The following is a 25,874-nucleotide window of genomic DNA, read 5'->3' on the forward strand; positions in this document are numbered from 1 at the left end:
AACCCATTCTCCTTTTTTCTTCCTGCTTAATCCCAAGAAGAAAACGGAGACTGGGAACTGAGGACACAGGGCATTTTTCCCTCAACAAGTCTGTCTTATATTTGTGCACTGAACAATGCTCAAACACATTCAATGACTCCCTACTTCCCACCAAATGAAGTGTCGTTCTTTTATGTAAAATTCAACATCCTCAATAAACATGTCCCTGACTGAAATTTTTAGTTCTACATGGCCCCTCTCCCATAAATCTCTTCTTTGGTTAAACTAAACAGTTAATACTCAACCTGACAAGGCTTTCTCCCTGCCACACCTTATGATTTTTGCTACCCACAAGAACCTCCCCATCTCCTATCCTTGCATGTTGAAACCACATCCATCTTTCAAGATCATCAGCTGGGGCATCCTTTTGTGACCACCGATGCTACACTGTGTCACCTCTTGCCTCACATCATAGGCAAAAAACCTGAGATGCGGGAAGAGAGGATCCTGCTCTAATTAGTATGTCTAGCCTTTGTACAACACTGAGTAAAATGAAGAAAGTAATTAACTGACGTTCTTGTCCCATCACTCTTGGTAGATCGGAAAGTCTTAGGAGGTAGGGTTACCAGATTTAGTAAATCAAAATACAGGACGTCCAGTTATATTTGAATTTAAGATAAACAACGAATACTTTTTAAAATCTAAGTACGCCCCATGAAATAGTCACAAAGTACATATACTAAAAAATATTCGTCGTTTATCCGAAATTCAAATTTAACTGGGCGCCCTGTATTTTATCAAGCACCCTTACTTGGAAGACAGGGGTTCCCCAAGGTGCCTGGCTTCCTCCCAGCAGGTGCTCAGCATGTGCAAGTATTAGAGTGAAACCCAAACCAGCCCCGCAGCTTCCACAGCTGCACCGGTAGCAGGGCGGAGCCATGCGACCAAGAAAGACAGACACCTGGTTGGAGACTGTCACTCGACGCTGGCCACAGGGTCCGCACCCGGGACTCAACCCACCCTGCGGGCTCTCTGGACACCCCTAGAGGTTCCAGGATCCCCCTGCCTGCGACCACCCGCCCTAACCTCCATCTCGTGACCCGGTGGTCATGGGCCGGGGGGCGGGACTGCCCGGCCCTTCAATGGCTGCCTACCATTGGCAGGGCCTTCTATCCATCACGTTAGGCTCCGCCCACCAGGCTGACGTTCCCCAGGCCACGCCTCTCCCGCAGGCCGCAGCGTCGCTGGCGATTGGTGGAGAAGGCGGCAGCCGTCGCGGAGAGGCGACGACGGGGCGGGCTCAGGGAGTCGGGCACAGCCCGAGCGCGTCACCCCTTCGCGCTGCGGTGGTCGCGTTCCGCTGGCCCGTTCGGTGTCGGCCTACGCTGCTGCGACGCCGCGGAACAATGGCTGTGCTCGTCGTGCTCCTCTCCCTGCTGGTGGCGGGTGAGGACCCGGGCCGGGCGGGGCGCGCCCCAGGAGGCCCTGAGCCTCGGGGGTCGGGGACGGCCGCGGGTGGGCGACAGCGGGGCGGTGCCGCAGTGCGGGCACCCCGCGGCGACCTCGCCCCAGCCGCCTCTCCCTCGGCCTTCTCTCCGGACCGGGCGACGGCGGAGCGGCCTGGCGGGCTGCGTGGGGGGCACCCGAACCAGCCTCCAGCCTCCGCCTCTTCGAGGAGGGCGCGTCGGCAAGAGTTGCCGCCGGCCTCTTCCGGCTCGGGAGGCGCCTCGGAGGACCGGGACGCGGTTCTCTAACTGTCGAACCGCAGCCCTCCGCGAAAAAGGGAAGGCAGACGTGGCTGCCATCAGCTGCTGCATTTCTTTGCCTTTTTCTGGTGTCTTCCTTTCTAGCAGTTGTCATCAGTAATTGGTGAAGTCCCCTCTCCTCCTTCAGTGTTTCAGGATACAAAAGTTGGAGGTGGAGTAACTGTTTTTGTATGATTATTTCTAAAGATGAATTCAAAGTCCCTCTCAAAAGTTTGTCATAGTTCCCAATTTTAAGGATTTGGAAACTAAGATGTGAGTCATTCTTAGGGTCACATGTCAAGTAAATGGTAGCTTTCTAAGTGGAACCTAGGTTCCCTGGCATTCAGCAAGGAGAGTGCAAGTGGGCTAATATTTGGCCTCTATATGTGTGCCATGTAATTCATTTAATTTTGCAGCAATCCTTGGAAGCGGTATCAGCCTCATTTTGCAGAGTGATCAAACCTAAATAAATTACCCAACACCGCGCAGGCGGTGAGTAGCAAAGCTGGAATTGAACCCAGGTCAGCTGGCTCCAAAGCATGGGCCTTTTCCATGATGTGTGTTGCGGCCCAGGTAATGGAAATGTTACTGCAGATTGTGTGAGAAGGTGGGAATGATGGGGGCGACGGCTAGGGGCGCAGACAGTGGCGAACAAGAGGCCAAGTTGAGAACAACTTGGAGGAATGGGGGCGACGGCTAGGGGCGCAGACAGTGGCGAACAAGAGGCCAAGTTGAGAACAACTTGGAGGAATGGAGGCTCTGTTCACCAGGGCATCGGTTTAAAACCCGTAGGTTAAAAATCTGTAGAAGGCCTGTGCCTCTGCTGTGTGAGGCGCTGGGACATCCCGCTTTTGGAATGGTGCTTTAATTCTGCATGGGAGTATAGAGCACTGATGTTCTTGAAATCTGCAAGTCTTTGCTGTCCCTGGAGGTGCCCAGTGTTGTGTATTGATGATAGTTACACTTATATTCATGCCCCCCAAGTTTTAGGGTTGTTTTGTTCCTTTCATTTCACTTTTTGGCTCTGGAAAGGTCATTCCAATCTATCTAGTAAGTTACTTTGGGGGAATTTTTAATTTTAATTTTAATTCATAGAATTTAAAAATCTTCTCTTTGATACTGTGATTTAACTGAATATCTGTTGAAAGTCCATGTTTTAATGTTATGATTGATGTTATTTTGATTCAGTGAGGTTTAGGGGGTTTTTTTGTTTGTTTTTGGTCTAAGGCAAAGTAATTGCTTCTGTGCACAGTTTGAACATGCTTTCCTAACTAGAATGGTCTGGTTCGTACAGACCAAGAATCTGATCCTGTCGGTTTCCGCATTGCTTGGTCTTGTCAGATGAGGTTAAATGACTATTTTCCACAATGACTAAATGTGATTTAATGGAAAACATCTTTAAGAGATGTGACTTCTCTGTTTGAGAAAAAAATATACGTCCTTTAAAATGGTGTTACCAAACCAGAGAGCGACTAGGGGTGGGGAACTAGGGTTATGAATACCATGTCACGAGGAGTATTTGAAAAAATTCAGATGTTTAGCCCAGAGAGGAAAGGCCAAGGGCGAACACATGGAATTTGAAGGGATGTCTTGTTGAAGAGGGATTCGATTTGGTCACTGATGCCCTGGAAGTCAAAAGTAGGACCTATTTATTTTGTCACTTACTGATTCCATCCACCACTCATCCATCACAGCATAGTATGTTGGGAGTTCCCAAACGGTAGGGTACTTACCCTGTAGCACAGAGTGGGGAGGCTGAGGGAAATTTCTATGGGTGCAGGGGTGCCTCATAGGGAAATATGAGAAAAGTTGGAATGGGAAGAAAAGGCATTTTAGACAGAACAGCATGTGTAAAAGCATAGAGGTGTGAGAGCAAAAGAGGACATCGTTTGGTGGGGCTGGAATGTCTAGGGGCTAAGCTGTTTCAAAAGCCCTGGGCAGCGAGTGGAGGTGGTTAAGCTGAGGTGAATGAACAGATCTGTATTTTGAAAAGGTCATAGGAAGGCTGAATCAGAGAGTGGCATGACAGGTCATAAGGTGGCCAGTTCTTGCAAACCTGGTGAGGCCCTGAAGAGTGTGCCCCGGAAATGGAGGGGAGAGGATTCACGAGGCAGTAAGAAAAGACCATCAGCAGAGTTCAGTGGCTGTTTAGCTGTGGTGCTGAGGAAGGCTTTAAAGATGACCAATTCGAGCAGCTGGGTGGAAGCTGTCATCCTTTGAGAGGGAGAACACAGAAGCATGTGGAAAGATGGTAAACTCAGTTCTGAACCTGTTGAGTTTGAAGAACCCTTGGGACTTAGAAGGAAATGCTGAGCAGATGGTTGGGTGTGTAGGTCTAAGGCTCAAGGGAAATCTAGGCTGCAAATACAAACCTGGGAGCCCTCAGTGTATTTTTGGTGTTTGCAGCCTTAGGAGTAGATGGGCTCAGCAGATGGGCTCAGCTGGGGAGGGAGATGTGGAACAGGAAAGCAGTGAGTCAAGAACGAGTCCTCAGATTTCCAAAGCGAGTATACCAGGTGATCTCTTGGGCTGCCGGAAGAATGTACTAGAACTTCCATTTATACCTGCTATCTCATTTTTTTGTATAGTAATGGTCAGATATTGTGTAGAATGTCCTTCAATTTGGGTTTGTCTGATTTTCTCATGATTAAGTTGGGAAGACTACTACACAGGTATCTCATCCTTTAGAAATTTTGCTATTTTAGTGTGCTTTGTAATATGTTTTGAATATATAATCTATTAGTATGCTGCAAATGTATACTTGATACATAAATATATGTATGTTGGGACTGCTTTCAAATTTTGTGCTGAAAGGGTTGAAATCTAAAAAGTTTGGCCATCACTGCCCTTAAAGGACAGGAAGGGAAAGAAACTGAAGAGAAGCAGCTAGAGGGATTGGAAGGAAACCTAGGGGCCCAGGCTTCGGGAAGGCCAAGGCAGAGTTTTAAGGAGAGAGTTACCACTCAGATGCTTTGGGAAGTTAAATAAATTACGGGCTGAAAATTGTCTTTTGGATTTGGAGAGTCGTTTCAGTGGCGTGGCGGGGTCAGAAGCTGGGGCTGCGGTAGTGAAGCTGAGGTGACGAAGTAGAGAAGGGAGCAGTGACTGACTCCCCTCCCAGCACTCTTCCACTGGAGCGACGCAGAGGCCGGTAGGACCCAAGGAGTTTTTGTGGTTTTAATTTTAGAATGGGACCACCCTAAGTGTATTTTTCTGCTGCAGTGAAAGAGCCCATTGAGAAGGGAAAATTGGGAGTGCGCGGTGTGGCTTCATTCATTCATTAACTCAGCAGGTATTTAGTGTGCACCAGTGTGCCGGGCACTGTTCTCAGCCCTGGGATATTGTGTGAACCAGACAAACTGCAGTCCTCACCCCCGGGAGCTCGTCTTCTACCTGCAGCCGTGGAGCCACCCAACTCCTGATAACGTCATCTGTCCCAGAAGAGTGGCTTAGAAACATTGGATGAATAATCTAATAGACGAATAAGCAAAGGTCCCTAAGAAGGCCGAACCACGGGATTAGTTGAGCGTGGAGGAGGGACATCCCTGCCAGCATCTGGAGGGAGAGGAGGGGAGGGGAGGGGCTTGTGCACATAAATTGGTGGTGGGGAGAGAAAGCAGGTAGCTGGTGAATTCCTCTGCCTCCTCTCGAAGCTGGCATGAGCTGCTCTGGTGAGACTGAGTGGCAGTGATAAAACAGGAAGTTGAAAGAAGTTGGGAAGCCCAGTTCGGTTCAGTACAAGGGAAGACTTTTCAGGGGACTAGAATGTTGGGACAATGGAGACGACTGCTAGCACATGCAGCGTGTGTGAGTTGAGGCGGCGGCCCGCTTCGCTGGTCGTATTCAGGTGGAGGGTGGGTGACTGTTGGGTGTCCCGGAGACCCCTGCAGGAAGCAGCAGTCTCTCCGTGTAGGAGTCCATGACGGTAGGGTTTTCTGCAGCGCTGGGCTCCTGAAGGACTGTTTTGCCAGCTCAGAAATGGAATCTAACGACTACAGAGTTGAGGCCAAGTAATTTAGCATCGCTTTGCTGGGGCTGAGTGAGTAGGGTCGTATCTCAAGACAGGGCTTCTCCAGATCCAAATATGCTTCTTCCACTGTGTCTGCTACTTGGAAAGTGTAGGTCTCTTGCTGCCCCATTTTCCTTAGAGTTTGCAGTAACTACTACTTTAGTGAACCAAGATGTCTATCAGTTACAAACAGCTGTTCTGCTAATTTTTTTTTTTGTCTGCCTTCGGCTAGAACAATTTGGAAATTCCTGCTCTGGCAGCTGCATTCAGTTGAAACTCATAACTCTTCATGTTGTTTCAGCACCATCCTGAGGCCTTTTATTTACTGTCAGTACTGCAACACCAAAACATTTATTGTTGTTTCCAACTTTATTCCCCCACCCTGTAAGAGATACTTTCCTTGGGTCAAGAGAATAACAGTGATGCTTTATTCAAGGCTAATTTCCCCATACTAGGTAGGCATGGCCAAGATTTGGTTTGGACTTGGAGATGATCTCTTCCTAGGAACCTGGAAGTTTCCCTTAGCTTCTTGTCCTTGTGTAAGCTAGACACTGGGTTAACACATGATGGCTGAAGAGGCCAAATACCTCATCCTTAGCCTTGGAGGGGCTATCAAATTGTCTCTTTATTCTCATCCTTCATCTTTTAATCCCAGGCCCCAGACCCCTAGACTAATTGGCTTTATTATTACAGAAGGCCTTTTCTCAGCCTCCTGATATGTCTACTGGAAATACTATTTCCTGGACTTAGTTTCTAAAGTCTGAAGTGTTTTACATTCTGACTGGGAACACATACCCCTGTCTGACTCCTCATTTCACCAGGTTTACCTGTGGGACAGAAGGAAAGATATGATCTATCCTGAGAGATGCTAACCTGCTAAAGGTTTAGAGTGAAATACTAAGGAATTTTATGAATTTGCATTTTGAAGAGAGGGTCGATGGTAGAAACAATTCAAAGATTTCAAGTTTTTTTTTCTTTTTAGTCTGTGCCAGGACTTTGTTTTTTAAATTCTGTATATGCCACTGATTTCTAGTTCTTGCTAAAAGGCCATTTGCCCTTGTTTAAGGGCCATCTGTAAGGAGGCATCTAGATCGTTAGGAGCATCCTGTTTCATAGTTGTACGTTTGTTACAGCAGAATGTATGGACTTAAATTCTTAGAGTGATACTTGGAAAAAGAATTTGCTGATGTTTAGAATTCAGCATATTGTTCAGTCATAATTTAGTATGCTAAGTCAATACAGAATGGGGAAACGTATATTTAATCATTTTCACCATGGATGCAAAAGATTTATGATGCTGATCATTTACTAATCTGTTTTCTTTTCAGGTGTTTTGGGAAATGAGTTTAGTATATTAAAATCACCAGGGTCTGTTGTTTTCCGAGATGGAAATTGGCCTATACCAGGAGAGCGAATCCCAGACGTGGCTGCACTGTCCATGGGCTTCTCTGTGAAAGAAGTATGTGTATTTTAAAAAAAATATTTGGAACTGTTTCTGAAAGCATTTTTGTTAACTTCTGCTAATAGCCCAAGAAAGCAACAAGCAAACATAAGTACATTTGGTACAGGTTATAAAAGTAAAGAAGCTCATTTGTAGTTGGGGAGATTTAGATAAGTGCTTCAAGCTTGACTTATGAAACCAAATCATTATAAATCATTAACCATGTAAGACTTTATTCATAGTAGTGACATTCTTTGCATATAAGAGAATGCATCTGGCCTACTATTAATAGGATGTATAATTTTATTTTATTTTTTCAGTACATGATAGATTTGTGTCTCAGTTCAGGCTGCTATTAGAAAGTACAATATATAGACTGGGTGACTTATAAACAACAGAAATTTATTTCTCACAGTTCTGGGGGCTGGAAGTCCAAGATCAGGGTGCCAGCAGGGTCAGGGTCTAGTGAGGGCCCTCTTCCAGGTTGCAGACTGCCAACTCCTTGTTGTATCCTTATATGGTGGAGAGAGGGCGCGAGAGCTCTCTGGAGTCCCTTTTATAAGGGCACTTACCCCATTCATGAGGGCTCCAGCCTCGTGACCTAATTACCACCCTAAGGCTCCACCTCCTCCTACCATCACATTGAGGATTAGGATTTCAACATGAATTTTGGGGGGGATACAAACATTGAGTCCATTGCCATTTATTATGAATGATAAAATGTATATGCATCCTGCCTGAGTTTAGGAAAATCCTGTGGTCAGCAGCTGTGGGAGAGCCTGGGACCTTGGTTTCCTGCAGTGAAGCCATAATCTGTTGTAGTAACTGGCTGCTTGCGTGAGGTAGCGGAGGGGGCCTAGACCTAGTCAGTATGAGACATCTGAAGTTAAGGGCTAGAAGAAAGGAGATGCAGTTTCTGTCTTCCTATCATTATCTCCTCCCACTGTATAAGTTTGGTGCTTTTGATGTGGTCTCGAGATATCATCAGTCACTCAAAGGAACGTTCCTCTTAGGTCCTGAGTGCCCCTACAACCAGAAGTAATGCATGGGAACTGCCTCTGCGGGGCCCACAGGTGGAACCCCTGAGCTCCTTGCATGAACATGACTGGTTGTTTACATTTAAGGATGAAGTCTGTACCCAGTTCTTTACGAACTTAAATTCGACTACAAAAAGCTGTCAAAATAACCTTTAGAAATAATTATTAGTAAACTAATATGAGTTAGGCTCAGCAGGAATTTTATTTATAAAGAGCTCAGCCTAAAGAATATGTTGTAATGATAGTCTTGCTATGTAACTGTGAAAGAGAAAACTGATGCTGTAGATAAGGGCCAACAATGACATGGGGGAGAAAATGTCCGTGGTTAGATGAAGAGGAGAATATTTTGTAACCTGGAATTTGAAAAGTACCTATTTTTGTTTACTTGCCTGCTTTTTTCCATGAAAGGTTTGAGATGACTTACTGTTAGATTTTAATATTTCAAATCTGGAGAAGTTTAAGAAGATGAAAAAGGTAGAAATCAGCCTCCTTGAATAGGAGATTGCAGCTACAGTCGTGCGTCACTTAACGGCAGGGATACGTTCTGAGAAATGAGTCATTAGGCAATTTCATCATTGTGTGAACATCAGAGAGTGCACTTACACAAACCTAGATGGTACAGCCTACTGCGCACCTAGACTATGTGGTACTAATCTTACGGGACCACCGTCGTACGTGCGGTCCGTCGCTGACCTAAATGTCGTTATGCAGCGCATGAGTGTACTGCGTTAAATAAAACGTTTACTCTCCCTGTGAATTTTCATTGCCAGTGTCATCCCAGAGCCCCCTTAACTCTGCTCATTAGGTGATATTGGGGAAGTGGTTTTCTGGGTTGATAATGAAGTACCGTTTGATGCTTTTCAATGTTTAGGACCTTTCTTGGCCTGGACTTGCGGTGGGTAACCTCTTCCATCGTCCTCGGGCTACCGTTATGGTGATGGTGAAGGGAGTGGACAAACTCGCTCTACCCCCAGGCAGTGTCATTTCCTACCCTTTGGAGAATGTGAGTATTATAAAAAATTAAAGGGATGCATTTTAAATTTTGTCTGGTCAGTTGTCATTATGGATTGTGTTCTAAGCACACTTGTCTTTTGTGATGCACTGATTGATAAGTAAAACAGTTTCTTTTTTTAAAAAAATTACATGGTGGTTTTAAATTTATTGAGACTTGGCTGTTTCTTATGGATGAGAGTACTTTTCTAAGATAAAGAGGTAGTGAGCTTGCCCCACTCTCAGAATAGTCGGAGGCTTGACTAAGAGAAACCAGTTGAGGGTGTATCTGTTGCTATTTCTTAGGCATTATCGTATCACCTTCCCTTCAGAATTTTATCTCCTTTTTGTGTAAGGAGGAGACTGGAAGCTATTTTGCTGGCTCACTTGTTCCTTTGCTGGCCCTTCAGGCAATAAGGCTGACTGAGCTGTTGTGACAGGCCCTTCTTCCACTGCAAGCATGTAGAAGTCACCAAAACATTTTCACATATATTACTCAACTTGAAAGGAAGGAAGGAATACACACACACACAGGTGCCAGACAGGAATAGAAAACTCAAAAGCCACAGTGGTAAGCGGGAGCTGAAGCTGGAATTGTGTTCCCCGCAGAAAGCCAGGCGCTGTAAAATGCTGTCTTGTTCTTAAAAGGAGGACTGGTAAATCCCCAACTGCCCTAGGGCTATCACGGAGGACCTGGCTTGCCACCCTTGGCTGTGGGACCCAGAGTCCCCTAAGAGAAACCGGAACTACCAGCTTGTGCTGTCCAGAGTGGTGCGCTCCGGATTCACATGACCCACCCTGTACAGACACCTCCACGGCCCAGGGCTCCTTTGGTAAAAAAAGTGAAGAGGAGTCAAATTTACAGAACACTTGAAGGAAACAACACCACGAGAGAATCAGCAGGTGCAACAAACAGAAGTCATCTCCCTAGAGCTGCAGATAATAGCGCCCTCTCAAAGAGATGCATACGTTAAAGTTGTGCAAGAGTTAAAGGAAGGGATAGAAACGAAGAGGCAGTCATAAGACATTTTTGATATGTGGTGCTTTCATTAGTAGTCACTTCTAAATATTTCATAATTGATATTGTGATTTCTTTAACCCATGAATGATTAGAAGTGTTTAACATGTGGGTTCTTTTAAAATAATTTTTCATTTTTCATTTTCTTTTTTTTTTAAAGATTTTTTTTCCTTTTTCTCTCCAAAGCCCCCAGGTACACAGTTGTGTATTCTTAGTTGTGGGTCCTTTTAGTTGTGGCATGTGGGACGCCACCTCAGCGTGGCTCAATGAGCGGTGCCATGCCCATGCCCAGGATTTGAACCAATGAAATCCTGGGCCACCTGCAGTGGAGCGCACGAACTTAACCCCTCAGCCATGGGGCAGGCCCCAATTTTTCAGTTTCTCATTTCATTGCATTGTAGGACTGTGGTCTGTATGATGCTGATTTGGGGGAATTTTTTCAGACTTCCCTGTGGTCTAGTATAGATTATTTCCAAGCACACATGACATGCTTACAAAACATGACCATGTGGTAGGCCACAAGGCAAATCTCAACAAATAATAAAGAATCAGTATCTCATAAACTACCCTTTCTGACCACAATGCAGTTAAATCTGAAGACAATAACAAAATGTTACATTATTATTTTTTTTTTTTGAGGAAGATTAGCCCTGAGCTAACTACTGCCAATCCTCCTCTTTTTGCTGAGGAGGACTGGCCCTGAGCCAACATCCATGCCCATCTTCCTCTACCTCATACATGGGACGCCTACCACAGCATGGCTTTTGCCAAGTGGTGCCATGTCCGCACCTGGGATCTGAACCAGCGAACCCCAGGCTGCTAAGAAGCAGAACGTGCGAACTTAACCACTGCACCACTGGGCCGGCCCCAATGTTATGTTATCTTTATTTATTTTTTTGCTAAGGAAGGTTAGCCCTGTGCCAACATCTGTTGCAAATCCTCCCTTTTTTTTTTGCTTGAGGAAGATTAGCCCTGAGCTAACATCTGTGCCAATCTTCCTCCACTTTATATGTGGGACACCACCACAGCATGGTTGATGAGTGGTGTAGGTCCGCACCTGGGATCCAAACCTGCGAACCCAGGCTGCCAAAGTGGGGCATGCCAAACCTAACCACTATGCTGTGGTGCTGGCCCCAAAATGTTACCTTAAAAATGTAATTGGAAATGGTAAAAACAGACGAAAGATATGACTCCTCAGGTTTAAAACACACTGAACGCCCACTAGGTTAAAGCCAAATCAACACCTAGACACAGTGAAATTGAAGAAGCATCAAGGACACTGAAAATCTTACAAGCTATCAGAGAAAAGACATTGTCATTACAAAGAAGTGAGAGTAGAATGAGTAGATTTCTTATCCATTGCCGTTAGGAACCAGAAGAGTAAGAACAGAAAAGCAGTAATTGTATAGTGTAAGGCTAGGCTGAGAATATTGTTTACAGAGTCATAATAATGAAATGATATTGAGCCAATGACAATTTTAACTATTGGGAGGGTGGAGAGAGAGAAGCAGTGCCTGTATGGGGCAGGGGGTGGGTTGTAGGTGGTGATGTGGCAGAGCTTTCTCTATAATGGGTGATAAATAGATAATGCCTAAAATTGAAAAATCAAGATGTAGTCATACAAACATTAGTTAGAGATGGTGGGAAAAGGAAAAGGAAACAAAGGATTTGAACGTGAGGGCTTCAGAGGAAGGGGAAATGAGGGGAGGGGCAAACTTATTTTTCAAAAAAAGTCTTATAGAACTATTTGTGTCTTTAAACTGTGTATATATATCTCATCTTTCTATATAACTCTTGAAAAATTTTTTTAAAAGTCAACAAGAAAAGATAGTTGGCACTCCTAAATAATTCATGGGTTGAGGATAAAATCATGGTGGAAGTTTCAAAATTATTTGGAACTGACTATCAATGAATGTACCATATATAAAAAATTGTAGGGTGCAGCTAAAGTGGTAAGAAAAGGAAAATTTATGGCCTTAAATGCATGTGTTAGGAATTTAAAAGACTGGGACTTAATGAGCTAAAGAAACCAGAAGAATTTCAGAGTAAATGGAAGGAAAGGAACAATAAATAAAAATCAAGAGGCAGATTTAAAAAAAAAAAATTTTTTAATCCTCACAAGGATTATTTATTAAGTACATGATTATGTGATTTCTGTGAAAATCATTGTGGAAGATCCCTTTAAAGTAAGTATATAAAAATATAAAATGCTGTTAAGATTTTCATTAGTATACAGTCCAAAACTAAACATTTTAAAACAGACTAGCCTTATTTTACATAAGTAGAAGCTGTGGAAAGAGCTTGTGTTGCTTGACCCTGACTGACTGCTCTTAATACTTTTCCTGGCAGTAGGTGGGGAATGAGATATAAGGCTCAAGGCAAAACCCACAGAATATAGAAAAATCAAATGTCTTAGAACTCCACTTAACAAAGCTTCTATTTTATTATTTAGCTCTTTTCATTAGAATTTCTAGTCATATAGATAGAGAAATTCTATTTTATCCAGGACAAACATGTGTATCCTTATAATACAGTGGAAGAAAACAATGATTAGATTTTAAGCGGCTGAGCTTTTTCCCTTTTGAACTTAGTGGTCCATATAATTTTTCTTTTCCTTCAGTTTGGTGCTCATCTGATTCAGTAGCTCCTCCAATTTGGTTGCTAGAGGTGTGTTACCTTTAATCTTCAACTTTCCTGCCACGAGTGCCATTCCATTAGGTGAAATGAGGCTGGAGAGGTGGTGTTACCTGTTCTCATATTCCCTCCAAAGCCTGAGGCGGCGAGCTGTGACTGCAAAAGGAGTGCACTCGTGGCTGACTCAGGGAGCTGGTAACAGGATGCTTTTGCAAGTTTGAACTCTCTTTCCTCTTCAGTTACTCATTAACTCATTTTACTTAATTTAATATTACTTAATTTAATAATACGTAATATTTAATGAGCTTTAATATACTTTCTCTATTTTATATGAGGGACGCCTGCCACAGCATGGCTTGACAAGTGGTGTGTAGGTCCACGCCTGGGATCTGAGCCTGTGAACCCCGGGCTGCCAAAGCAGAGCATGCAAACTTAACCACTATGCCACCAGGCCAGTTCCCATGAACCTTTTAATAGTAAAGAGAATTACTGAAAAAAAAAAATCATTGTAAGAAATCTCCATTAGCACAACCAGAGGCACTCAGAACTAGAATATTACAACTATGTACTGGGGCTTTGGGGAGAAGAAGAAGAAAAAAAAAAATCTCCATTAAAACAAAAACACTACCATTATACTGCTTGTTTTAATACTTGTAATAATATTGGGAATAAAATAATTTTTAGGGGAAAATTACTGTAATTTGTTTTTAAAAATATAATGTGGAGCAGGGGCTGGCCCCATGGCTAAGTGGTTAAAGTTCTGTGCTCCCTGCTTCGGTGGCCAGGGTTCACAGGTTTGGATCCTGGGCATGGACCTACTCCACTCATCAGCCATGCTGTGGAGGCATCCCACATACAAAGTAGAGAAGGACTGGTGCAGATGCTAGCTCAGGGTGAATCTTCCTCACAAAATAAAATAATATGGGGCAAAAACAGATCTATGGGGATAGAAGTCAAAATTTTGGTTACCTTTGAGGGTGGAGTGGCTTCTGGGTGCTGATAATGTTCTGTCTTGATCTGGTTGGGTTATATGAGTATATCCACTCGTAAACATTCCTTGAGCAACAACCCCAAGATTTGTTTACTATATTATACGTATGTTACACTTTAATAAAAAATTCAAGGAAAAAAAGTAGATTTTACCACAATTGGTTATTTTAGTTTAATATCATCACATGGTCCTAAGATAAAGGCTTCAAAACTCTGACATACTTTATGCCCTGAGTCTTTCGACTATCTGAAGACAAACCCTAAATCTTACTAAACATTTTTAAAATTTTGAAATGAAAAATGAAGTCTATTTCTCTTTCAATTAAATTCAATTCTTCAAATTCCTCTGACCTTCTTAAATACGAGTTAATACTTTATTGTAAAATATACATTCATTGTGGCATGTTTAATTAACGTTGAAACCAAATGTGTTGCTGCTTAAAATACACAAATGACCACCAGAAGATGATGGTTTGTGCAAGATGGTGTTGTGTCCTTCTTGTGTGCAAGTTGTTTCCCTTTAGGCACCTTGGGAGACATGAACTCTCCAGCCCATTAGGGCTATTTAATCTTCTGTGCAGGTGTGATTTGGGTCTTTTGAATTTACATGGAAAATGCTGGTGCTTTTTTTTAAGGCTCCTTTTTTAATGTGAATGGTTTTTCTTCCCACTTTGGTTTAGATAATAATTAAGGTCTTACTCTTGAATTTCAGGCAGTTCCTTTTAGCCTTGACAGCGTTGCAAATTCCATTCACTCCTTATTTTCTGAAGAAACTCCTGTAGTTTTGCAGTTGGCTCCTAGTGAGGAAGTAAGTGGTACAGTTTTTATTTGAGATGCTCTAAAAAATAAGCTTTCATTATTAATGAAAATTTAAAACTAATTTTATGAAAAATGCTGCCAGACCTCTGTATGTTGGAATTAATCTGTAGAATGTAACTTAAAATTTTGGATTCTTGTTGCAGCGAGTGTATATGGTGGGGAAGGCAAACTCAGTTTTTGAAGACCTTTCAGTAACCTTACGACAGCTTCGCAATCGCCTGTTTCAAGAAAATTCCATTCTCAATTCACTTCCCCTCAATTCTCTGAGTAGGAACAATGAAGTAAGTGCAGTTATTGAATGAATAAATGAATATCATTACTAGTTTCCCATTTCTTATGCTCCTGACTTCTGAGCAAACTTGAAATTTTAGAAAATGAAAAATTTTGCAACTTTACTGCTGGGGTTGATTTTCTTTCCTTTAGTGTAATTTTCTTATGAATCTCATGAATAAACTGACTCTTTTCATGAGTTGTGCTGTAGTAAATGATATTATATTCTAGCATGAGGGGTGCCACCAATTAATCCGGGCAAACCAGAGATCACGGTATTTACTTGGTGGCTGGTGGAGCTGTGTTGACCTGGTGACGTGGGAGCCATTATTCACCGCCGCTTCGAATGTCTTGCTTCATTTTTCTCATTCATTCTCCACAGTACAGGGGCGGGGGCCACTCTCACTTTTGACTCCTGTCTGTCAGCCTCCCCACCTGCTCATGCACCCTCTTAACCACACGGCACGCCACCTTTGTGGAAGCCTCCCCTCTGCCTACTGTGGATGACCAGGACCACCATCGTTTATTCCCTGATGTGGAAAGTGCTCAAGGGATGTGAGCAAACTGGGCCTTTGGCGGGACCTTGTTGCAGTGCGCCAGAATATGCCGATGCCTGAGGGAAAGCCACTTTAGAGTTTGCATGCTTTATCATAGCTTTATCAGAAATACAGCTGTTGAGTGCTAGTCACTGTCCTGGGGAATGACCATCACCTTTGTCTTAGGAAATAATGTTTTAGATGCATTTTCAATTGAAATGAACCTACCAAATGGAGGACGTTGTTGCATAAATTCACGTCTGTGCTTAAACATTTGTAATGTCCTGTGCCTTACTTGGTAAATGGCAAATACAGCTGTCAGATGCTCATTTCTCTCTGCTCTCTGCAGGTTGACCTGCTCTTTCTTTCTGAACTGCAAGTGCTACATGATATTTCAAGTTTGGTGAGTAGGCTGTTCTAATTTTTCAGTTCGTTTATTTTGGTTTCAGAAGACATTTCTAGAGAATCCTTGAATGATATTGAAACCAATTGAAAAGTTTGATTAAGTATGCCCTAGATTTATGATCCCACGAAAGTTGAGAAATTAGTGGTGATGGTGGTGGTGGGAATTCTGAGCTCATCTCATGTTACAGTCAAATTATGTTGCGTTTCTACTTTTGGGAGAGACGGTCAATGTATCCTCCGAGAACAGGGCCTGGGAGTAAGGCCACCCTGGCTGTGGTCCTGACTTGACTGTTGATTTCTTGTCAGACATTAAGACCTAATTCCTCTCTATATTTCTTTGGGTCTAAAATAGAAATAACAGTTTGAACTAATAATGCTGTCAACCAAGTCAGGAAGGAAGGGAATAAATCTGCCTGAAAGGACTTCTGGGGGGATTTTTTTGGTGAATGATTTTTTAAAATTCCTCCTGTGACTGAAATTAAAAAAAAACTTATCTGATTGCTTTCCACTGAAGTTGTTGCCCAAAGTTTTTCAGCAGGGTTGCTTAGGGAAGTCTGTAAGCATAGTGCTGGGGGCCAGTGAGGTAGTCCAGGAGGGCATATAGATGGCGTCTACTCTCTGAGCACCAACGGCTCATGCTCTCCTGGGATCAAACTGGTGCAACCATCTGTTCTTTCATACCCTGGCCCACATCTGAGGTTTTATTTATTTATTTATTTATTTTTAAGAAAGTTTAAGGTATGCTTTTTTTTGGTGAGGAAGATTGGCCCTAGCTAATATCTGTCGCCAATCTTCCTCTTTTTTTGTTTCCTTCCCAAAGCCTCAGTACATAGTTGTAGATACTGGTTGTAGGTCCTTCTAGTTCTTCTGTGTGGGATGCCGCCTCAGCATGGCTTGATGAGTGGTGCTAAGTCCATGCCCAAGAGCTGAAGTGGAGCATGCGAACTTAACCACTCAGCCATGGGCCCGGCCCCTGAGGTTTTAAACTAAGGAATTTTTTAAAGAGCTTTTATTAAATATCCAGGGAGTAGTGTAACTGCCCCTAACAATGAGATTTGTGTTGGATTTGTTTTACCAGAAACTCCCATTTAAACCCGTTCCACTTCCACCATTTTAGACTAGCTGTCCCTTGTGGCACACTGGGTGGTCCTGTTCAGCCTAGTTTAGTTAGGCCTGGAAATTCACTCAGCTGTGTTTGACATTACTTTATCTACTGCCTTTTGTTTGTTCTCCCAAGTTGTCTCGACATAAGCATCTAGCCAAGGATCATTCTCCTGATTTGTATTCACTGGAGCTGGCAGGTTTGGATGAAATTGGAAAACATTACGGGGAAGACTCTGAACAATTCAGAGATGCTTCTAAGATCCTTGTTGATGCTCTGCAAAAGGTAAATTATCGATGAGATACGAGAGGTTAGAGTATGACCGTTTCACTTTTAGTCTCTGAATGGAAAAACCTGCTTAGAGACCGCTCAGGAAGATTTCTTCATTTCCCTTTCCTACTTCCCCATCTTATATGCCAGCAGATTCAGTCTCTTCTTCTTAAAGTAGTTTTATTTTGAACATTTGAATATATTGAAGCTTAACAGTCTTCTGAATATTTTAACATAATCAAAACCTTTAAGACCTGCCTATTTTAACACACAGTGTATTTCATGAGCCCATAAGTAAGAGTATATTGTTCTTGTAGGTGCACAGAAGCTTTACAAATAATTTTAATTAGTATGTGTTTAAGATTCACAAGAATGTCGGTAACTCTTCAGTTTGCAGATGACATGTACAATCTTTACGGTGGGAATGCAGTGGTAGAGTTAGTGACTATCAAATCATTCGACACGTCTGTTGTGAGGAAGACAAGGACTATCCTTGAGGCAGAACAGGCGGTAAGTACAGTTTTAGATCCTGCTTCAAAAGTTTAAACTTAACTTTAAAAAACCCACTAAATCCTATATCACCTATGGGCTACATGAATGAGCAGTCAGTAAATCTGAAAAACAGTTTCAATTAAAACATAGGTTTCTCCTTCACATAGGGATGTGTGTTTTGCCAGTGAGGCTCAGTTCTTTGGGCTTGTAATCAGATAATGCAAGAATTTGAGTTAGGGATAAAAACAAATCTCTCAAAACTGATAAGATAATTCAAATCTTGGTATTACAAGGAGACATCAGCAGTTAACGTGAGGCTGTGATGTGGCTCTCTCTGCCTGTGGCCTCTGCTTTTCCAGGAGGTACATTGTCTTTGTGGCATAAACCCTCAGTTTTTGGGATCCGCTATGTACACTCTTTATAATTTGATTTACACCTACAGTTTTTTGGCCTGGACCTTGCTTTGATCTTAAGCATTTAGAGTGTCATAGGCAAGGGTGCCGGCCACGGTAGAATGTGTGTGTACATGCACATGTACAAGAACAGCAGTGTGGATGCTCCAAAATGTTGTGTGGCCAAGAGCATTCTTTATTATATAAACAGAATCATATGTATTTTTTTGTTTTCTTTGCTCCGTGTTGTTTTGAAGTCATGCAGGCTGATCAGCATAGCTGTAGTCAGTCATTTTACTGCCGTGTGTCCCACTGTATGGATGTGCCACAGTTACCCATTCTGTTGATGGACGTCCTTGTCCATGTCTCTTGGTGCACACAGAGAAGTTTTCGCTAGGGTATGAACTTGCTGGATCACAGGATATGTACACCTTCAACTTTATTGGCATTGCCAGATTTTCTCAAGCAGTTGGACCGGTTTATACTTCCACCAACAATGCGCTTATCTTCTCCATGAAGGTGCCCCTTCTTGGCTCCTCCTAGTATAAGAAGTTCTTATGCGACTTATGAATAATTGTTTGTTAGATAAATGAATCACAGCTACTAAATTGGGGTAATTTCCTGTCTTAAAATTCTTCCCTCTTGCTTTTCTTTCTTTTCTTTGTTGTAGAAGAGCCCATCAAGTCCCTATAACCTTGCATATAAGTATAATTTAGAGTATCCAGTGGTTTTCAACATGGTACTTTGGATAATGATCGCCTTGGCCTTGGCTGTGATTATCACCTCTTACAATATTTGGAACATGGATCCTGGATATGATAGCATCATTTATAGGATGACAAACCAGAAGATTCGAATGGATTGAACTTTCCTTATGCCAAACTTAGAAAAGGGGTTTGGAAATTGGCTGTTTTCTTAAAATAAGTCTTTTAGTGTAGTTTAAAGTAGATAGTATACTTTGAATTTATAAAAAAGCAAATTTTCTTCTCTATTTTGCGTGTACCTGTGATGTTCTTTTAAGAGTGAATTATAGTATTGATGTGAATTGATTTGTGTGATGTAGATCCCATAATATGCTCAAATATTATGATATAACCATTTAATATAATTTCATTCCATTTAATATCTAGAAATATGCACTGAAATAAATGTAAAACATTTAGAATAGTTCATGCTATTTATGTTGGAAAAATGCACTGAATTTATTAGAGAAACTTATGAATGCTTAACTTCCTTACACAAGATAGGTGAAAGTGATATGTGGGCTGTTAAATACTATGAACCATTTGTAAATGTCTTAATTTGATGTAAATATCTCTGAAACAGCAGAAAAGGTTTTTACCTTGGGGCAGCCCTAAACCATGAACGCGCTGTACCGTGGCTTGGATTTGAACTACATCTGACTGACAGCATGGCCGTTTTTTAACCTCTTCTGAAAGTCTGGTGATCCGGATAGTCTAGTGCGGATATTAAACATATTACATTGATCTCAAAGGAAACTAGCTTTGTGGAGTTATAGATGTTTGTAATTATACACACAAAAACAAATATTTGGAGGAAATCTTGGCATGAATGTAAGCTCTTATTTCAGTCGCTTCTCCCCCTGTGTACGTTACTGTTTGTGGTACAGCATACATAGAATATTACATGGAAGTAGATGCTCCCTGCTTTTCATGTGGAAGTGGACCAGTGTCTATAAAGAGTGGCAAATAAAGTTAACAATGATTCCAAATTTGTGTCATTTCAATATTAAATCTATTTGATATTGTAAAAACCTGACTAAACAGGGTTTTATTTAATCAGAATTGGCTGCTTTGTTACACAAATGGTTCCATACTTTTTTTTTTACATTTGTTTATTCTCACTGCCTCCTGAGATTCAGTACCAGTATAAGGAAGACACTTTCATTACCATTCTTATTATTGAATTTATACAGAACATATGATAAATTCACACTAGACTTTAGGTAGGAAAAGCTTAAATTTCCCTATAGCATTTTAAAAGATGAATAAGCAACTAATTGGTTAGAATACGAAGGACTATCTAAAGTAAAGGCCTAAAGGTTATAATTTTATTTCCTAAAAGACTTACATGTTAGAATTCTAAGTTTCATGATTATGTAGCAGAATTCTTTTAGTATGAGAGTTGTGCTGTCCTGTTGCTGGGAACGCTCCTTGGGTACAGTATTAGCTGTTTCTGCCTCTTCTGTGCAAAGATCCTCAAATCATTTCTAAATAACATTGAGGTTGGCAGCTTTGAGAAGATGGAGTCTATTTAGTTGTGTTTTCTACCACTTACTGCAAGATACTGTTGACAATTACAGTCTTAAACCTCCATAAAGTGGAGGAAGTTTTTCATTGAATTATAAATAGTGAAGCTGATAATCAACTCCACAGGGAAGAAAAACTACATTGTTCTAAAATCACTGAAGTATTCTCCACTGCTTCCCCCTGCCAAGTTTATGGGGGGGGTGAGGGTTTTTCAGCTACCAAACCCCAAAACACTCCGACCCCCATGGAACCCAACAGGGCCCCTGTTTGGGGAGCAGGAGTCTATAATGCTGCAGAGTGGTTAAAATCCATTTTTCTTCCACAAGTTTCTTATATAAACATTGCCTTAGAGGTTAGATTGTTATGATTAAACATGAAGTAAACCAATGCCTTTGTAATTTAGAACTGAGGAGACTCTAAGTTCTAGGGGAAGAAAAACAATTACATGACAACACTAATCCTTACAGGGTAAATGGCGTCAGCACCCTTCCGTCTACGTTAGGCAGAAAGCAATTAATTAAAGTAAATGTTCTGCCAAGATTATTATACCTGTTGCTGATGATTTGCTCTTAAATTAAGTCTAATTTGTTCAGGAACATAAATCACAGTGTCGAGATCTGTGTGAGAGGCAGGAAAACCAGATTCTTGGCAGACTATTCCACTGACATTGAAAGAGAAAACCCATCACTTTCTATCAAACTGGTGGAATATTACAGGTCTATAAAATATCTGAAATTCTGCACGTGACAGATACTGTTTATGGCCTCATTCTATTAGGAATGATATAGAACTAATTTTATTTTCTTTGGCTTTATCTTTTTTGAAGGAATGATATTCTGAATCCATTATTTTCATTGGTATCAAATAATATGGAAGCTCTAAACTTACTGTTTTGTTTTTTTTTTAAGATTGGCCCTGAGCTAACATCTGTTGCCAATCATTTTTTTCTTCTTCTTCTTCTTCTCCCCAAAGCCCCCCAGTACATAGTTGTGCATTCTAGCTGCAGGTCCCTCTAGCTGTGCCATGTGGGATGCTGCCTCAGCATGGCCCATCCAGTGATGCCAGGTCCGTGCCCAGGAATCCGAACCAGCAAAACCCTGGGCCGCCGAAGCAGAGCACGCGAACTCAAACACTCGGCCACGGGGCCGGCCCCTAAACTTACTTTTTTTTTTTTTTTGTGAGGAAGATTAGGCCTGAGCTAACTACTGCCAGTCCTCCTCTTTTTGCTGAGGAAGCCTGGCCCTGAACTAACACCCGTGCCCATCTTCCTCCACTTTATATGTGGCACAGCATGGCGTGCCAAGCGGTGCCATGTCTGCACCTGGGATCTGAACTGGCGAACCCCAGGCCACCAAGAAGTGGAACGTGCGCACTTAACCACTGCGCCACCCGGCCGGCCCCTAAACTTAGTTTTTAACAGATGATCAAACCAATAATTTCCAAGGGACACAAAAACTGGAGTCAATGACCAGGCCTACTGAGTCATGCAGTGCAATGGCATCAAGCCTTCTAACCTTGGACTTAGGCAGTTTCTTTCTAGCCTTTTCATGACAGAGTAACTATGCAATGGTTTCTTGGAAAAATGAAGAGTTGTTGGAGAAGGCTATTAGTAAAAAGCTCTGTGATTAAAATGCATCAAGAGTCATACAGGTGAATTCAGTTTACCACTTCACCACTTACTAGCTGAACAATCTTGGGCAAATCCCTTAATCTCTCTGAATCAGTGTTTTTAATCTATATAATGGGGACGGTAATTTCCAGGTTTGTGAAAATTAGCATTCAGTGGGAGAACATGTTCTGAGGCTTGTGAATGCATAACATAAACTAGAATAACAGTACTAAATTCAAGGAATTCTGCTTGGACCCATCTTTGTACCATTGAGAATAGCCAATTTCTTGGTTGCAAACAATAGTAACAAGCTTTGGTTAAATTATGTCACTTGTCCTACTAATGACCTTTTGCTGGACCAGGATTCAATTCAGGAGCACACATTGCATTTAGTTGTCATGTCACCTTAGTGTCCTTTAATCCGGGACAGTTCATTTTTGAAGAGTAATGGCCAGTTATTTTATAGAATATCCCTCAATTTGGGTTTGTTTGACACTTGCTCGTGATGAAATTCAGGTTATACATTTTTGGAAGGAATACCGCAGAAATGGTCTGTCCATCTCAGCAGATCCTTATCAGGAGGCACATGATGTTAATATGTCTCATTTTTGGTGACCTTAACTTTAAGGTGGTATCTGCCAGGTTTCTCCTCTATAAAGTTACTAATTTTCCTTCTTAATTAGACGCTTTAAGACTATACTTATATCCCACTTTTCATTCACCCATTCATTTTAGCACCCATCGATGATTCTTGCCTGAAATATTACTGTGGTGTTTGCCAAATGATGATTTTCTATTTCCATCATTCCTTCTATATTTATTAATTGGAATTCTAGTGTCAAGAAGAGCTTTCCCTTCTCTCCCAGTAATTTACTTATTCCATTTATATCAGCATGAACTCATGGATATTTGTTTTAATGTCTGTGTTATAATTCATTACTATCATTTATTTTGCTGCTCAATTGTCCCAGATTTGGCATTGGGAACCCCTTTAGTTGGCTCCTGTGTCTTTTTGACATATGCCCATCATTTTTTAAGCACTTGTTTACTTTCTGGCACCACGTGATAATTGTGGACTAAATTTTCAACTGGACCACCAACATACCTTTATGTGATGGGGAGAAAGATGGGTAGGGGGCAGGTAAAGAAAGAAAAAGTGGTATCAATTGGAATATGTAAACATACACGAGAAAATAAGGAAGGAATTAGGGGTAGCTGTTCTTGTTTTTGTCACTTCAAAAGATAATAAGGTGATAGTTGGATTTTAGGACTTTTTTCTGGTCTACTACTCCTTCGATGTTCCTTTGACTTTCAGTTAACATCTCAGCTAGTTCTTCCCTCATCACAGAAACCCTCTATCCCTGAAGATAAAGGAGTCTCCCAGTAACTTGCCAGTGGACCAAATGGGCTGCTCAAAGTGGCCTGTGGGCTCGTGCCAGTCTGTGGGCTGCTACCAGCCTGCAGTGTGGTAAGCATAAACATTGAGATCAGTGTTGAGAAATTTCTACAGCAATTTGACATGACATGCTGTCCAAACACATGATCAGTAGACTTACCTCACTGAGCAAGGCACAGAGCAGTGTGGGGGTTGTGAAGCCTGCGTGGTGAGCCACATAGAGAACAAGCTGCGTCCTGGTCCTGCACAGCAAAAGCATGTCATCGTGGGAGAGATTTTACAGTTAGTTTGCCAACTGTTACCCAAAAGTATAAAAAATTCAGAATTTATATTTAACTCTAACTTTTACATCAGAAATTGTTGGAAATGGATGATGATTTGAAGACATTTTGGGAATAAATCATCACTTGCTTTTATTTTGGATGAAAATTAAAAATGAATATCCTGAGCTTGCTGAATTACTTTAAAATTTCTTCTTCCATTCCTGTGAACATAGCTCTGTGAGACTAGTTTCTCTACTATAAATGTTATTTAGACGAAACAGAGAAATAGTTGAGCTATGTATCATCTGCTACTTGTAGCATCGTCGTCAGTCCAAACTCAGTTAAATAGGTTAACAAGCAACCAAGCTTATCTATCACATTTAAAACTTTAAATTTCAATAAACATGGTTTTTGTTCAGAGTTTACGTATAGGCATTTAATACAGGAAAATTATTTCGACTCATAACTATTTACAATTGTGGAATAAAAGTAATGAATATAATAGTGATTATCTCAATTAATTGCCTATATATTCACTTTTATTGAATGTATACAGTTTTTATAATCTTTTTCTTAGATTTCTTCTGATTATATTGATAAAAAATGCAATTTTATCTGTTAAATATAATAAAACAATTGGGCTTGTATTTTTTTGTCATTTAAAATATTCAATTTCAGAGTAATTCATTTTCATTGTATTTTACAAAAATACTGGCCCACAACAGATTTGAAGTTAAAAATTAAAAACTGGTCCTTTACCACAGATAGCACAGAGGTATTGCCCCAGTGGAGCCCCTGCCTGACCCTCCACCCAACTCCCGCCTCGGGTGGCAACAACCCGATTTGCTCTTTGAGAGGAAGCAGCAGCTGCTATTGAACTAAGAGCTCTGTCCACAAAATGCCTGGGAGTAGGAAAAAAAATTTAACTTGATGCAAAACTACTTTAAGAAGAAAACAGAAAATAAAAATCAGCTGATGAAAATTCTCCCCACAAAAGCCAACCATGAAGCAGAAGAAAACTCTTAATACAAAAATCCAAATTGAAATAAATACTCTCAAGCACGTTTTTCAATATAAAAAATCCTAAAATCAGAAATGTAAAAACTAAGAATGGAAATGGACAAAAAAACAGGTAGAAATGCAAGAGAGTTGATTGAACTCGGGAAAGAAATTAAAAGTCAAGTTCTCAGAAATGAATAAATTACAAGGCACCCAAGGGAGAATAGATTCAAATGAGAATTTAATAAAGGATACTGAATAGAGATGGGGGTAAAGACAAGAAAATAAAAAGCAGATAAATAACTAAAAAGGGTCAGAGAAAAAAGTGGTTGAAATGGAAAACATGCAAGAAAACGCCAAAATATATATAATTTGAGTCCCTGAAGAAAAACCACCATGGAAGAGAACTGATTTTTTAAAACTCCAAGAAAACTTTCCAGAAATAAGAGAAAGCTTAAATCTACATACTGAAAGGGCCCACCATGTACTTGGGAAAACTGACCTGAATCTATCAACTCTGAGATGTATCTTAATAAAGTTTTCGACTTTTAAGACAAAAGATCCTCAGGGCTTCCAGGCAAACAGTCAAATTACTTATATGAGTAAGAAAATTTGCCTGGGATCTGACTTCTCCAGCATAATACACAAAGTACTGCAAGAGTGGAACAGCATTTGTAAGACACCCAAGGAAAGAAAATGCAAGCCAAGAATTTTATATCTAGCCTGGCTGCCCTTTAAGAATCGTGTATACAGAAAACAAGTGTCAATTTTGAAACACTCCTAAAAGACACAAAAATAGACTTGGCAAATGAAAAGACATCTTTTTGAACAGGAGAACAACATGTATATCAATGTGCTCCAGAGAATATATGAAATAATATATATTTATATATATACATATCTTCATACATATACAGACAGATTTATTTTAAGGAACTGGTTCATGAGATTGTGGGGGCAGGCCAGCAGGCTGGAAACAGGCAGTATTTCTATGTTACAGTCTTGAGGCCAAATATCTTCTATTTATAAAAACAACAGTCATATTGGAGTAGGGACCCACCCTACTCCAGTATGACATCATCTTAACTAATCACATCTGCAAGGACCCTATTCCCAAATAAGGTCACACTCTGTGGTCCCAGGGATTAGAATTTCAACAGGTCTTTTTGGTGGACACAATTCAACCCACAACATCATAAAAGATGTCA

General features: G+C 41.3%; 1 protein-coding gene across 1 annotated transcript; it reads left to right on the forward strand.

Annotated features, from left to right (window-relative positions):
• The first annotated feature begins 1,295 nt into the window (after positions 1-1,295).
• Positions 1,296-19,861, forward strand: ATP6AP2 (ATPase H+ transporting accessory protein 2). Its single transcript, NM_001309406.1, is given in 9 exon segments — positions 1,296-1,425; positions 7,062-7,192; positions 9,083-9,214; positions 14,556-14,651; positions 14,806-14,943; positions 15,818-15,871; positions 17,111-17,260; positions 17,636-17,755; positions 18,800-19,861. Coding segments are annotated over 9 exon segments (1,056 nt in total). The 5' UTR covers positions 1,296-1,385; the 3' UTR covers positions 18,995-19,861.
• The last annotated feature ends 6,013 nt before the right edge of the window (positions 19,862-25,874 follow it).

The sequence above is a fragment of the Equus caballus genome, chromosome X, assembly GCF_041296265.1.
Source record: "Equus caballus isolate H_3958 breed thoroughbred chromosome X, TB-T2T, whole genome shotgun sequence".
NCBI lineage: Eukaryota > Metazoa > Chordata > Mammalia > Perissodactyla > Equidae > Equus > Equus caballus.